Source organism: Anabas testudineus, chromosome 2 (assembly GCF_900324465.2).
Source record: "Anabas testudineus chromosome 2, fAnaTes1.2, whole genome shotgun sequence".
In the NCBI taxonomy this organism is placed as follows: Eukaryota; Metazoa; Chordata; class Actinopteri; order Anabantiformes; family Anabantidae; genus Anabas; species Anabas testudineus.
In genome coordinates, this window is record NC_046611.1 from 13586002 (window position 1) to 13602460 (window position 16459).

A 16459-nucleotide genomic window follows, 5' to 3' on the forward strand; every position below is an offset into this window, starting at 1 on the left:
GGTCTTGCTTTTATGTTGCTAATTCTAACCTTACCTGTTTTTTCAAATTCCCACAAACTGATCTTTTTTTTTTTACCAGAACCCAATCCTATACCTAGATCTGGTCCTGCTCATTCTCCTGGCCTTGTTTCTGGTCGTTGTCTTGGTTCTGGTACTAATTTTTGGACCCAGTCCTGTACCTGATAAATAAATTTGTTCTGATGTTGTTCATTTCCAAAATAACGTAACAATTATAACAATTCACACTGACCCTGTTCTTGGATCTTGGATTGGCCCTGGTACTGTTAGGAGACCTGAACTTGAGCTGAGCTGAGCCATAATCCTAGTCCTGAACTTAGCCTCTCTAGACACGATACTGTACCTTGTTTTAAGGTGATCATTTGTCTTCATGAATGAACTCAAATCCAATATATTTTTCAGCATCAATGTTTTAAACCTGGCCTGGTTCTGATTTTGGACATTGGACCAACTCATTGTTGATTCTAGACTGTGCCTTGGTCCAGGTTCTAGTTATCAAACACTGTGGATGTTATTCATAGTTAGATTAAATTAATCACCATGCCCTAACTTACACCCAGTTTTATGGACCAAGAACTGGACCTACACTAGATAAATTACCTTGTTCTTCCAAATTAACATTGTTGAACCTCGGACTGATTCATATCTTTGGAATTGGACCTTACACTTTATGGTCTTTTTAGTTAACCTGATCCTGGTCTTGTATGTACAGGTAATGTTAATTTGAGCTAATTATTATTTCATGTTTGTTGGTGTTGAAATACTGAAGGACTGAGTTGCTCAATGATCCGTCTGTTCACAGTTTGGCCTCTGACTGAACCCAGCACTGTCTGAGAATTTACCATCTACTGTCTGAGAATCTGTCACCTGTGTTTAGCCTATGTTGAGGGGTTGAGAGACAGACAGGTCAGCTGAAGGACAGACAACAACAACAGTAGCAACATCAAGCAACACAAGTCAGAGAGATGGAAACAACCACACTGAGAGCAACAACAAAGAACAAAAAGCAACAGCAAAAACTAGGATTGAAAAGAACAAATGAAACAGCAGCAACCAAGGGTGTTTCCTATAAAGCTTCTATTGCTGCTGTTTCCTGCTGCAGATTTCTTGCAGAAGTCTTCACCATCAATGCCCTTGTTGATGCTTTATCTGCCATTGAAGACAAGATGTTGCTTGAGTTGTACATTTTCACAGTTGCTGCTATTGCTCCCCTTTGTAGCTTTACTTTTTGCTGCTGTTGCGACTATAAATACATTTTGTACCATTGCTTCCATTGCTGCTGCTTCTATTGCAGTTTGTTGCAGCCATTGCTGTTTCTTCTGTTAATGCTTTTTTTGTTGTTGCTGTTGTTGTTCTATCATTATTGCCCTTGATGTTGTTTATCTGTCATCTTCTTTCAGTTGCAGGTCTCTCTCCAGTTGTTGCATCTGTGGCCTCGGGTCTCTGTCTAGTTTATGTGAGCGTCTCCAGTGTTGCGGCACATCTTCTTCTTTTGTTTTGAAGCAACATCAAAGCTACCAGCATGTTGCTGAGGTTGCTCTGTTGCTGCTGGCGAGTGGCCACAGCGACCATCATGCCTACGTGATATATCTATGAGTCCTGACAGAGAAGATGGAGAGATAAAGTCATGAGAGAAGATTAAAAAGCAACAGGAATGACTGGTTTTGTCCAGGTACAGACTCCCAGCATTCAGCGGGGCAACTCATCTGATTGGATGATACAGTGCTGGGGATGGCTGATTGGTTCAGTGTGACCAAGATATGATGACATCAGCAGAGTTCTGCCCCCAAAGTACTACAACTGTAATACCAATATATTTAAGCTGTACTACAACTGTACTACAACTGTACTGCCATATTCAGGTTGTTTCAGGTTCAAAAGTTTAGGGCACTGCTGTTCTTTTCAATGTTTTTTTGTTGCAGTCCAGTCTGCTATATAGACGAAAGGGTCCTGAAACCTGGTGCTGCAACTACTAGTTCAGATCCAAACAGACAATGCCTGATTGACCCAGACACCTGTTAAAGAACCAGGTACAGTTAGACTGAGGACAAGTAGATCTGATGCTAACTGGACAATCAGAAAATGATTAAGTAGAACTTATTCAAAAGTGACCTGTGCACACTCAGGTCCACTTCAGATAAACCGTAGGATTAAAGTGTACTGATTTATTACGAGCTTGTAAAGAATCAGCTGAGATGTGACAACAGTCAAAGGACAGTGGTCATTTTCAATTATCCACTGACTGAGAAATTGGATTATTTCACTTTTGATATGTCTTTAATATGTCTAGTATTTATACTGTACTAAAATATGTCTGACAGCACTGTGCTATTTATCTGTGAGTTTGAGGAGTTAAAAACAGGTAAAGTTGTGACAGATAAAGTGAAGAGTAAAAATAAATGAAAAGTGACAAATGTCGTCTTTAGTTTTAATTCACCGCAGATACCAGTGCTACTCTACACCAGTGTTAAACCCAACTAAAGCTAACTTCAGATTCCTCTCGCTGTCCTGTTGGAACAAGAACTTCATTACATTAAAGAAACGGAGTGAAGATTCCCCAGCTGCCAAACTTCTTATCAACCTCTGAGTCACAAAAATATCCTGATTTTCCAGGGACCTACAAACATCCTCTGGCTTCATGATGGTATCAGGAGCTCAGAGCCATGGCGATAGAGATCAGACCGGCACTGTCATGCCTCTTTAAGAAGACAGTACATTTGTATGAATCGTCCAGTCTGATAAGACTTCTCACGGAACCAAAAACAACACCAGGATTGAACCAGGTACTCGCACAAATACACAGCATATAACACGATGACACTCTGACCTTACGACATTACCGCTGTGTATTAGTGCTGAGATAGTTTCTTTCATCTTTGTTTCCACAGTTTGGCTGTTTTGGCTTTGAAGATGATATGATTTTCATTTCTTTCTGCAGCAGCTGATTGTTTATAGGGGCTGTGTTCTACCCTCCATTATCCATCATCCATCCATCATCCGTCCATGTTCTGCTTCTTTTCCAGCCCAAAGGTTCGGTCACCATTTAAAATGGTATATTTTCACAACAGCAATGTCTCCACCTCAAGATCAGCATGCAAAAACCCTATAACTGATGCAGAATCCATCCATCCACTTTCTTAACCTGCTCCTTCTTGCTGTGAGGTGACTGTGCTAACCTCTACACCACCATGCTGCCCGGTGCAGCATCTAAAACCCCAGTGAATACTGGTTAAGTACACTATAGTACAAAATGTACCACTATAGTTGGGCACAATGGGCCCTTTTGGTCAACAGGTTCAAACACACAATAAATGTGTGTACATGGATCAGTGCTCAGACTAGACTGAGTCTCAGAGTGTCAGAAAACATGTCAATAAAGCCACATGGAAAATAACAAATGTCACTCATGTTGTTATTGTTTTTCTCACTTCCATTTGAGACATGATCATGTTTTGAAGCTGCCGTTTTCTGGGCGATGTAAACATGACATATAATGAATTCAATGAGGTAGCTGTGAGCCAGAAATGTTTTATACAACAAAAGTTTACTTTAACAGTGTTTGAATTCTCAGATCATGTTTACAGTTCATCATGAATGTACATACAGCTGTCACTGTTTGACTGTGATACTGAAGAAAACCTAAAAACACAGAGAGTCTTTTGGCATCTCTGGTAATAGGATACCTATGTTGAGACAACGTTCGGCATTCGATGTAGTAAAGATACATATGCAGCAACTACCAGTGCGATACAACACAGTTCACACCCCAGTCACGATGAGATTCAACACAGTGCAAATCAGTGCAATGCTATGTAGACTGCAGGGCCATGTGCACACACAGGAATGACACAGGGCCTCAAAAGGAAAGTTAAGGATGAGGGATTGTTGGGTTTTACATAGTTATATCCTATAAGGTCTTAAACCTTACATTGTAAAGTGTCTTGATGTGACTTTTGTTGTGATTTGATGCTGTGTAAATAAACTGAATTGAAGTGAATAGAATTGAATTGAACTGAACTGACCTCGTGTTAAAGCATTAGATCCACTAGTACGACACAATAAAGTTATTATTCTTGTTAATGTCTTAGCTTCCAGTCTCTCTGCCTCAGTCGTCTCTGTTGTAAATCACAACCATGTAGCATCAAATTGAAAACATCCATTAGTGCGGAGCCACATCAGAGGACGGATGGACGGATGGATGGATGGATGGATGGAGTGGTGGGTGGAGGGGGGGGGGGGCAGGTGTGGTTGTTTGGAAAGGTATCTCATGACAGTAGAAGGGATGATTTATTTAGCAGAGAAGAAAAAGAAGAAGACGACGAAGAAGAAGGAGAAGAAGAAGCGGAGGGATGAAATGATTTGCGTGCGAAAAAGCGGTGATGGAGATCAGCAGAGAAGAAGAAGAAGAAGATAAGACGATAAGAGGACAGGATGAGGTGGTTGTTGGTGAAAGGATAGAATTTCACGGCTCAGGATTATCTGCACTCTGCTCACCTGGTTTACAGGTGAGAGACAGGTGAGGCGCTGATGGGCTAAGAGCTGCTGCAGCTTCAAAACATCTTCAACATCTGGATGTCTGATCTGCAACAACACCTTTAAAACATCAGCGAATCAGAGGGATGAGCTCATTTCTGCCAGGAAACTAGTTGTATGGTATCACCTGATTGGTTGATTTTTATATTTTGAATGTTTCTAAGACATCTTTTACCTGTAGTGACACACTCACTGTGTTCTATACTCTATACTCTATACTGGTTCTACCATCTGAGGCTAGACTAGTCACTTGTCACTTTCACCTTTTACCTGACACTCACTCACCTGTCGCTCTCACCTTTAATTGCACACTTACTCACTGTCATACTTGCCTGTCACTCTCAGCTTTAGCACATGGCACATGTGACCTGTATCACCTGCAGCTTGACTCCCACCTAATTCTACCATCTAACATTCACCTTCAATTGGACTTGGCCCTTTTTGTGTGAGGATCTGAATGGAGGGTTGTGTTCAAGTTGTGTGTTGATGACAGTGGGTGGTTGGGTCCGTCTGCACACTGAGCATAATTATCTACTGACGGATGTTAATGTAAACCGAAGGAAGGTAACGAGTGAGGCGCGGAGAAGAGCAGAGGAATGAGTGATTGTAATGGAAGGTAGTGACAGAGAGGAGGAGGATGGAGGAGGTTCCACAGCTTTAAAGGTTCACAGCAAGGACAGTGGAGTGATTCCTGTCCTGACGCGCTCCTGTCAAAACAACATCTATTACTCATACAGACTGAAACCAGCCGACATCCAAACACAAGCTCTTTGATTCTCTGCTGCATGGTTCTCACTGTGAGGCCCCGGGCCCTGAGCGGACACTTGTAAACCTGTGGAGGGTCCTGACATCCAGAACACTACCTTAGCGTTACCCTCATGACTTCACGTCGACACCGTGTGTTTGTTTAACAGATTAACAGTAGTTTAAAGAAGCAGCCAAACAGTTAAATCTTACTGTTATCGACTGCAGGTAACTTTCCTCTCACCTCAGTGAAGTGAGATTAATGATTCTAATTTTTAATGCTGTTAATAACCTGTGTTGATGTTGAACGTTTCAATGAATCCCCACAAAAATGTGATCATTTCACCAAATGCCCAGCACCTTGTGCCCAGTATGTAGAAATCAAATTAGAACATGCCACAGTTACTTAGACAAATGCTTAATCTTAGTACAGTATAACCAAAACACTGTGCGGGTTTCTTTTTTCACATGTCATCAGGTGTTTTCCTCCTATGCACCTGTCTGCACCATTAATATTTTACAAGACGTAAGGGCAGAAATTCAGAGGTAGAGTTTCATAGCACTGGTTATAAAATGTCTTTTTGTCACAACACATCATACTAAGTCACAAGAGGAATCGCTCTCCCACAGCTACTGTAAATACTGAGTTGATCTTTTTCTGCTATTTTTACTTTGTATTTCTTCACCACCTCACTAAGTTGTGTGTGTGTTGAACAAACTCTAAGCGTGGATTCTAGTTTTCGTAACTAGTTAACATTAGCCTAGTTTTCCTGTCCACAGTGAGCTGTGTGCAGGTCAGGAGACTTCACTACTGTCACCATAAGTAAAAACACTGTCTTCAATGTATTTTGCCCTTCTCTTCTCTACCCTCTTATCCTCTCATACTTTGTGTCTTCTCTCCCCCGTAGTTGTGCTTCCTCCTCTGCAGTGGGGTTGTTGGGTTTTCTGAATAATTCTGTATACAGTTCTATTTGTTAGGTCATACACAGTAAACACTGTAAAGTGCCTTGAGATGATTTCTGTTGTGATTTGATGCTATACAAATAAAACTGAATTGAAAAATTCAATTGATTACAACTAATACTCTCCTCCCTCCCTCAAGCTGCAATCTGCAAACCTCTCTGCAAAATGCAAGAATAGACAAATTATTAAAAAATCAGACCATGACCCAGGTAGGTGAAAGGCCCCCACTTCTGTAAGACCACAAACGCGCTAAATCACTACGTGATAAGTGATGCTGTTGAATTTGTCTATGTTCTCTTTTTTTAAAGAATATTTTTTAGTATTTTATTCTTTATTAGATAACTTGACAGTAGATCATATATAACATATAACAAAAGTCTGGACTGCCCCAGCTGGACTTCACCAGGGACGTTGTGTTATCATGTGTAATAACCATTAGGCTACAGTTCACTCCTAGGTTCTATTTTTTATTATTCTACATTTAAGAAAATGTGTGGAGTCAGTTCATGGTTCACACATAACACATAACAATACGTTTGAAATTAGGATCCAAACATACTTTTAAAGAGAGTTTATGACATTTTTACTCCACTGGTTTGAAAATGATATTATTTAAAATGTCATTAGTGTATATATTGTTGATCTGGTCTGTGTGCTTCTGGGTTAAACATCAGCTTACCCCAAATACAACCAAAGTATAGTCTGTCTGTACAACAAAAACATCTTTTCATCTCACAGATCTCTTCAGTCAACAACACTGTTTTATTAAGTTTGTTTATTCTTCCATACAGGAACACAGACAGTCCAGCTCAGCTCAGTCCACTTTAAACTGCTGGTCTAAACGCTTCAATAAATAACCAAAACAACAACGAAGTCTCACAGGGTCATTATAATTTCTGAATGCATTGACTTCAGCAAAGCTCTGAAACAGTTTGGACAAAAACTGTCATCACAAAATGTAACTTTCTGCTGTTTGTGACGTTTTCAACAACACATCTCATGGTTTTCCTCAGCAGCTGCTCAGTGGTTTCATTTCTAGTGATGTAACCTCCTTCCTTGGGAACCTGAAAGACAAACCTCACTAATGGTGACTATTAGTGGCCCCATATAATTGCTGAGGAAGACCACCAGCTCTAGGTGTAAGCTCCAGACACACCAAGTAACTTTGGCTTTTGTGTTGATGAGGTTGGGTCAAACAAATCCTGGTTTATGATGTCATAGTTAGAGGATTTAAAACATTTTAGTCCAATTTAAAAAGTGCAACATTTTGAGTATGAAAGTTAAATTTTCTGTCCCAGAGGGTGAGAGGCGCATGAGGAAGAAATGAAAAACGATTTTCCCTTGAGATCAAGAATGGACCAAAGTTTTGATCTGTTTGAGTCTTGTCCTGATGATCCACCTCCTCTCAGATTCTTGCTAGATCAGATCCAGTTTTTGTTCTTTGCAGTTTTTGAAAGTACGGTACATGTTTGGTAGAAGCAGTAGTAGCAGTACTTGTAACGGGGTGGAGGTAGTGCTGCATTAGTAATCGTCGTAACGGTACGTGTTGGGGTAGGCATAGCGGTAGTCGTAGCTGTCAGCCCGCTCTGTCTTAGTCTGCAGAGGTTCAGGCTGAAATGACAGGGACTTGATGACGCCGCCAGACTCCTCCGTCACCTTCACCTCAGTGGAGTACGAAGAGGAGCCATCATCCAGCAGCGAGGAGCAGCCAGGGAGGCCTGGAGGTTTGGGAGGAGCACAGGGTTGGTAGGATTGGAGGCCAGATGGAGGTTTAGGACAGGACTGGTAGGGAGGGAGTGCTGCAGAAGGCTTCGGACAGGGTTGATAAGAGACCTGAGGAGGACCAGAAGGGGTATCAGTATAACTGCAAGGTTTAATCCCTGTCCTTCTTTCTTTTTACACTAATCTTTGTTTTCAGTCCAGCAAACCAGAAAAACAGTCCCCAGTGATACTGCATTACATTTACCATCAAAACTAAAGCTACAAACAGGCAGTGTCCCACTGCAGACCTCTGGTACCACCCAAAGTGGTGAGAGGTCCCAAGATTTTTTTCTGTACAGTCCCCCAGCGTCCCTTAAGGAAGCTGGGGACCCTTAAGGAAATTAACCCGAATTTTTCGGACTTTATCCGTTAATTCTAAAAACCAAAAAATAAATAATGCACCAGATTTCGAAGGGTCCTAGAGAAAATTATGTACCTCAGTGTTTGCGACATAGCAGCCTCCTCACTTTTAGAGACACTTAATGATGAAACATTCTTACTTCTGGGGACCATAAAGGCCATAAAAAACAATTTCACTTCTCGAGATGAAGCTTTTGTTTTCTGGAGATTCTTTAAGAAGTAATCAGTTTTCTGTAATTATGTGGACCTCGAAGTAGAGATGTGACATGCAGAGCATCCTAATGGAAATGCCTCAGAATCCTATAAGTAATTGAGTAGAGAAGTTTTTCTATTTGCTTATGGTCTAAAAGACATGACAGTCCTTCCTCCTGAAATTAAACAGACTTTAAAATCTGCTCACATTTGGGGCTCCTTAAAGATCCAACACACTTCTTGGGTCACTGCTCCCTTTCCATTGGTCCTCACATCTATGATCTACAGGTGTCCTCACCTTGGTTGTGGTGGTGATGATAGTCTGCAGCGCTGCAGGGGACCCCGGGGCATTTCCAGGGTAACGGCATGGGTACTCTGTGCTGTAGTAATGATGATTGTCACTGTAGGGGGCAGAGGTCTTCAGCAGCTCTTTCCAACTTGGAGGGGGCTTTGCCTGGGGGTCGAAGGAAGAAGACGCAGAGGATAGAGGAGCAGATGATGAAGAAGAGGAGGTAGAGGAGCCAAGGACCGGGGCCACCCTGCAGACAGACCAGGATCTGGTTAGGTCTCTTTTGAATGACAATATGTGTTTTAGCCTCACAGAATATGGTTTAAATTTGCTAAGACAGATGTTATTCAAACATATTCAGATAGATATTCAGGACTGGGTTTAGACCTGTTTACTTGACCAGCATCTGGTTTACAATAGTTTACATTGCCATGTTGAAATTCAGGACTTAAATCAGTTCAGGGTTAGACCTATTCAAAGAACAAGAATCTGGAAACAACATTACACTTTTAGAAGCTAGTTTAAACCTATTCAGGATCTAAATCCCAGGTTCTGGTTAAGAACAGTTTAAATTGCCAGAGCCTGGTTTAGTTAGAACAACTATATCTCCTAGGACCTGGTTTAGACTCAGGATCTGGTTCAGACTGTGTATGGGACTGACCTGGGGTCACAAAGATCAGAAGTGACTGGATAAGAAGGTGAGGGCAGGTATCCTTGGAACTCATAACCAGGGCGACCCATGTAAAGCCTAGGATTGGCTGGTTTTTGCAGTGTGGGTGGGGCCTCTCCTAGTGCATTGTGGGGGTTGTAGTAGGGCTCAGGACTCTGAAATGCAGGGTAGTGCTGTGGGAAGTTTGGTTCAATGAAGGAGATTCTGTCTGCTGGCTCGACACAGGAGAGGAGGGCTGGACCCAGTGCCTGAAACAATCCCATAAAAATAAAAAACAATAAACCAACAATAAACAAACAATAAACATTAGCAGCTTGTTGTTTGTTGGCATTACCTGTGTTTCAATCAGTCGTCTTTTCGGTGTAAAAGGAGGCGAACTCACTCTTCTCTTCACAGAGCTTCTTCTGGCTTCAGTTTCAGACTTGGATTCTGGTCTGGGATGATCATGGACGCCTTTAGCCTGGAAGACCACAACAACAGAACAGAAAAAAACACAAGACCTGTTAAAGCTTATGTTCCTATAGTTTAGACTATATCTTGTTTAAACTAGCAGGTTTTGGTTACGACTCATTTAGATCTTCTACTTTCAGAATCGGTTTTATAAGTCCACCAAATCGTGGTTTAAACAGATCCTGAACCATGGGACTCTAGTTTAAACCTGTTAAAACTATCAGAAGCAGATTCTAGTTTAGACAAGATCCTGCGTACTGCTGATCTGATTTAGATCGCCTTACATGTAAAGATCTTCTTTACAATCCTTTTTATAGCCATCAGAATAATAAGCTCTTATCATAGCAATTTATATTGTCATGATCTGGTTTACACTTGTTTACAGACCTGCTGTCTGGATCGAGTCTAAATCCAGTCAGACGTCCAGTTTAACTCAGTTAGGATGTTGGCCCATGAATCAGTGCTAACCTGGAAGAAGATGGCTTTTCCGTCGACTCTCCAAAAGTTGGTGACAGGATAACCACTGTGGCCACGACAGGGCAGCAGCTCCAGGGCAGCGTTACAACTCGGACACAGCTTCTCTGAAACACACAGAGTCCAGTCAGGTAAACACCAGCACAAGTGGAGACCCCAACGAGATCTGGATCTTTTTTCTTACTCTGCTGTTTCTGCCGGGCCTTGTCGCAGATGGCAGGACGGAGCTGCAGTCTGGATCCGTCAGGCAGCGCGCAGCCTCGAGAACAGACCACTACACCCAGACAGGACTTCTTCAGGATCTGACAGTTGTGGTTGTTGGTATTTCTCATCGCCCAGCCAGACAGATGTCTCTGAGCATTCTTGTCCTCAGCTGGAAATCACAAGCAATCAGACATCAGGTAGCTGAAACATGTATCTGAAGGTTCCTGTCTCCTGGTTTTTATCTGTTAATGATGGACAGAAACAAACAAACAAACTATAAAATTGTATTAACGTCTCACCGCTGTAGATGTAGCGAACATAACCATCGGTCCACTCCTGAAACAGGTCAAACTGCTTCAAGTCCTGCAGACAGAAACACAGGTGGGTTAGTTTAGTTTGACAGTAAGTCAAAGTCAAAAGATAAAGTATTTAAGAAAAAGGACTGGTCTCCTATTAAAATGATTCCAATGTGTTTGTCTTGTTTTCCATCTTTACTCTGGACTTCTGAGCTTAGGTTTCTATTTATATTCTATTTCTAGTTTTCATTGTGACCCCAGAGCTATCCAACAGAACTTCACCTGAGAAATTATATTTTTATAAATGAACTCGCAAAAACGTTTGGTTAAAGTTGTTTTCTTCCATCTGGAGAACTGTGAGGCTGAAATCAATAAGTCAATAATTTGTTTTGTCCTCAATCGATGGATTGTTCAAAATGTTCAATGTTCAAAAACAGGAAATATATTCAAACTATGTATTTCTGTGATTGTTCAAATGATGTGGGCCATTAGGGAGCCTGGGGCCTGGTTGGTGATTCACTTTGAAGACCATATTCTGCGCCGACATCACAGAGATGTTTTAGGTGAAGTTGTTTTTATCATGTTTTTTTACCGTAACAGTCTCGGACATAAATTTACTCTGATGGTTTTAAGTTGTTTTAAATTTAGTTCCATTTCTTTTTGTGTCAGCTAAATTTATTTTGAAGCAGCTTTTAGTAACTCACTGTAGAACTCAAAAAATACTTTTAATTTATTTAGGAAAACATAATGTGACCTGACAGCTTAACATAATGTTGTTTGATACATGATTTTTATGTCCCTAAATATTCACTGTGTCATTGTTTTCTTGTCAATATTTTAAATAGAAAATTTTTATTTTTAGCATCACTTCAAACAGCAGCAAACAGACGTCACTGAGAACCACAACTGATCTATATTTTTAGAGTCCAGATTTCAGTAACACTGACGTAATAGTATTGCAGAACTCAATTCGAGAAATAGCAAATTATATTCATCCCAAATCTCTTCAATTTAATTTTTTATTTAATTTAATAAAATCACAAGTTATTTATTAATTGTACTGTTGATTTAATCTGGGTCTATGAGTTCTGAACAAGCTAATTATATACACAATATAAAAAACAGTTTTACTATGACAAAGCCTCCAACCAGAATCTGTGCAGTTTCTAGTGTATTTAGGAAAATCACAAACTTTTACATTTTATTAGTAGTATAGTATAGTATGGTATATATTTCTGATATTTAAATAAACCCACCTCTAATAGATGTTTAAAGTTAATGACGTTTTGTGTAAAGATCATTTTTAGTTAACTATTTCAGATAACACCTAAAGATAACACCTAAAATGTTTCTGGTGGAACATCTGGGAGGCTCATGATTATCATTACAGACTTGTTCTAGACTATAGAGTGGTCAATGTGTCACACAAACCACTTAAGATCCACTTACACGCTTGTTTCAAGAGCTTTTACAGATCTGTGAAACGTTTTGTCTATAAACACAATAACAACATAAATTCAGTTCATAATTCACACGTGTTGGACGTTGTTGCATGCACTGAAGTCAGTTCTGGGCAGAAGAAAAAAAATGTTTCATGTCTGCATGTGAACTGTGTCTAACCACAGAACATGTTAACTAAAGCCTCCAACCAAACTATGTACAAGTTTCTGACAATTTAGGGAAATTTCAATAATGTTGATTCACTTTAATGGTGAAGAAAAGTTACTTTCAGAAAAACACTGATAACTGATGATGGAGTAGTGTATACGTAGTGTATATACGTATTTTTATATTTATTTTATTAAATGTCACTTTCAAAATATATTTCAGTTCATTGTCTCTTAAATTAGTTTTTCACTCTTGAGTCATGAGCTCAAACTTTCTAAAATTAATGTTAATAAAAACAACAACAATGACACAGAACATATTTATAAACTGGAGCAAAACTTCATAGATGATTTAAGAAAATGAATCATGACTACAACCTGCAACCAAACTCTCTACCTTTATTTAGCATTTAGGGAAACCATATTTATTTATTTCTTCTTCGTGTGAATAGTTTCTGCTAGCTCCCAACATTATTTATTATGGTTAACATTCAATCACAGATATTGATCAAAGTGAGCACTCACTCTGGATCAGCTCCGTTTGATGTTTTGGTTTCAGTGAAAACAAAAATAATAAAAACCAGTTTTCACTGTTGGTGCAACAACAGAAAGAAGAGCAGAGTCGGCGCGAGTCACACAACAGTCCCACAACCTCCATATAACCTTCAGACAACCTCTAAATAACCCCAGACTCTTCCGAAAACATTAGCAAAACCTCTCAAAATCACCACCAGTACCAAAACCAGTACTTTTCTTCAGTTTAAAAATGAGATCTTACGCAAAAATGTTTAAATGTTTTACGGTAAATCATATCTGAGCAGAAAGATTCAAAACTTTTTCAACCTTTTAAATTTTATTCTGCAATATAAAACTATTTTTTGAGGTAGTAAAGCCCAAATTGTACTTTCTTCCAATGATCCCAGGAGCATAATGATCCTGATATATTTGTGGGAATGTTGAGGTTTAATCATACAGCCAAAGGCTGAAAGTCATATTTGTTAGATCAAATCATTTTAAAATTACTGTTATTTAGGAATTACATTTCTTTAATACTAAATCTACTAAATGAACAACAAAACTGACCTTTATACAAAACTGCATTATGATTTTATAGGTTTTACAGAAATGTGTTTTTAGTTCAAATGTTTTTAATCACAAAACTTGAAAACTAGGGCAGCACGGTAGTGTAGTAGGTAGAAATGTACTGACTCACAGCAAGAAGAACCTGAATCCATTACCCAGACACTAGTCTCTCTGTGTAAATCAGTTGTGACCCTTAACAGCAAAAGCGGTTAGGATAACATTAATTAATTGTTAGTGGTTGTTGGCTTTATTTATCTGGATGTTTTGCGGTTTAACAGGACAAAAACTAGTTTCATTGCTTGCCTGCTGAAAATTGCCTTTATACAAAACTAAATAAACATGAAATCTGTTTTAGAGAAAGTTGAAAATATATGTTTTATGAAGATAATTAGAACACGTGTTTAATTATCAATAACTGGTCAATAAATAAACCAGCATCAGAAAAATATTTAAAATTCAAAAACCATAAGATAGTAATACTGCGATTTTTTACAGATATCATCATAGAATATAGGTAAAGTATATTATTATAAAAAGAACCTGGGCTGAGGATATTTTTTAATAGTCAATATTACAGCACATGTTCTCATTGTGTTGAGTAGAACAGAACGAGTCTGAAACATCTAATGTTGAATTATTTTTCATTTCACCAAGTTTGTTTTTAGGAGCAATTATGGATTATAGCCTTCAACCAAACTCTGTGCAGGTTTTTGAGGTTTTAAAGACCTTTCACTTTTTATTATTATTTATTATTAATTTTGCTGTTTAATAATTATTTCTGTACAGTTCATGTGATGATATATAATTTTATTCCACACCATCATGGGTCTTTATTTTAAAAACAGAATAAATTGTATTTATATTTTAGAGAAATGATTGGCTGTCCTCACTATTTTATTTTTATGTTATTCAGTGTAAAAATGTGACAAACTCTATTTGAAGTCTTCTAATTTGCATTAAACCTAAACTCATCAACTCATCAACCAAACTCTCTATGAGATTTTTAGCGTTTAAGTATGCAAATTTAAAAAGCAACCTTTTACTTTTTCATCAATTTGCATAAATAAATATGACCTCTACAGGGCGCCCCAGTGCACAAGTTTTCAGAGATTTAAAACAAATGTAATGTTGTATTTAGGCTTCAGGTGTTTGCTTACATGATGTTTGAAAGCTTCTCCACACTGTCGGGTGTGTAAATGTTTGCCAAACTAAATTCATTTTATTTTATTTAGTAACCCATCTGTTGTGTTTCTCTGTAAATATCATTAATTTCAATGTTAATGTTGTTTTATGTAAATATCTTTTTCAGCACATACTACAGATTCCTATAGTAGAAATAGAAATTATAGATTTATTCACAACTTATATTTATATAATAATCTATTATTTGATTCAGAAAAAACCCTAATATTTTATATAAAACTATGTCTCTCGCGTTCAGAAATCAGAAATCATTCTGTAAATCAATTCATTTCCGTGTCATTAAAAAATACCAGCCCCCTAACCAAACTTTATACAACTTTTTCATAATTTAAGAAAGTTATACGGTTCATTCAATGGATTTTTGTTGCATCACAATCTAAATCCGTTTCAACGTGAATCTGAGTCTGCGGCCTTAAATCCGTTTTGTTTCACTTATTTAGTTTGTTGCTGTAAAAGAGTCACAGGTGAGAGAGAAACCCAGACAGAGGAAAACCACGACCGGACGAGCTCCGGTAGTTCGAGTGCAGAAAGATCAGAACGGTTTCAAGGGTCAGATTAAAATAAAACCCGAGTCTGACCCGGGTTACCGGTAGACCTGTCTCTATCGATCAGGTCTGGATCACCTATTGATCGGTTGTTGTTACCTGCGGTAGTTTCGGGTCGTTGATGTCCCACGTTAACTTCATCCCGACCGAACACACACAGTCCGCTTCGTCGCGCTCCTCCGCCCGGGACATCCCCTGGTCCTGGTCCTGGTCCTGGTCCTGGTCCTGGTCCTGGTCCTGATTCCGATCCTTGTCCTTGCCTTTGCCCTGGTCCTGGTCCTCCTCACGGTTCTAACCCAGATCCTTCAGGTGTTACAGGTCCCGTTTATACTCCAGATCCAAATCTGACAGGAAACAAACCGAACCCGTCCACAAATAAAGTTGTGTTTTATTACTTTATGAACTTTTACTGCTTCACGAGCTCTAATAGTCAAACTGTCAAATGTCGCGTGCAGCTCCACTGAGACTCAGGTGAGAGAATGAACAGGTGAGACCGTCACGGTCCTCCGCAGACAGAGGGAGGAGGAGGGGGAGGAAAGAAGGAAGGAAGGAAGGAAGGGTAGGACGGAAGGAGCTCTCTGAGTGACTATTGAAATCAGTCAGCTTTGGGCCACTGGAGATCTGAAACGGACTCACCCCTGAGAGACCAGGTCCTCAGATACCCGAGGACTGCTGTCACAGCCGCCAACAACACCGACCAAACTCTGTCCACATTTCCCGATGTGACGATTATTTTCATTTCATTTCATTTGGTGTGTTTGTGTGTTTGCTGTAGAGTCCTTCATGTCCTGAGCCACTAACCAAACTCTGTCCAGATTTATGACTATTTAGAAACGTCACATTGAATCTTAGCGTGTGGTCACAATGATGCTTTAATAAACTCTTTGTGTCTAAAAACAATCAAAAATGTTAAGAGATCTGGTCTAAAAACAGCAGACACCGCCTTTAAAATATGTGGGTAACGATTAGAGCACTACTACTGTGTGACGTTACAGAGACAGTCCCAGAGACAGGTAGACACGCAGACAGGTAGACACGCAGACAGGTAGACACGCAGACAGGTAGAC

General features: G+C 39.4%; 1 protein-coding gene across 2 annotated transcripts; it reads right to left on the bottom strand.

The window, feature by feature from the left end:
• Window positions 1–6999: 6999 nt before the first annotated feature.
• On the bottom strand, window positions 7000–15880 carry gcm2 (glial cells missing transcription factor 2). 2 transcript variants are annotated; one of them, XM_026363416.1, is made up of 8 exons: window positions 15492–15879; window positions 10958–11021; window positions 10639–10827; window positions 10449–10561; window positions 9865–9990; window positions 9522–9778; window positions 8870–9110; window positions 7000–8091 (listed from the first exon to the last, which is right to left on the bottom strand). In XM_026363416.1, the coding sequence occupies exons 1-8, from the start codon at window positions 15582–15584 to the stop codon at window positions 7780–7782; spliced, it is 1395 nt and encodes a 464-aa protein (XP_026219201.1). In that variant the 5' UTR covers window positions 15585–15879; the 3' UTR covers window positions 7000–7779. The 2 variants fall into 2 exon arrangements, with proteins under 2 accessions (XP_026219201.1, XP_026219202.1); XM_026363417.2 differs by having other exon boundaries at window positions 7977–8091; window positions 8780–9110; window positions 15492–15880.
• Between the last annotated feature and the right edge of the window lie 579 nt (window positions 15881–16459).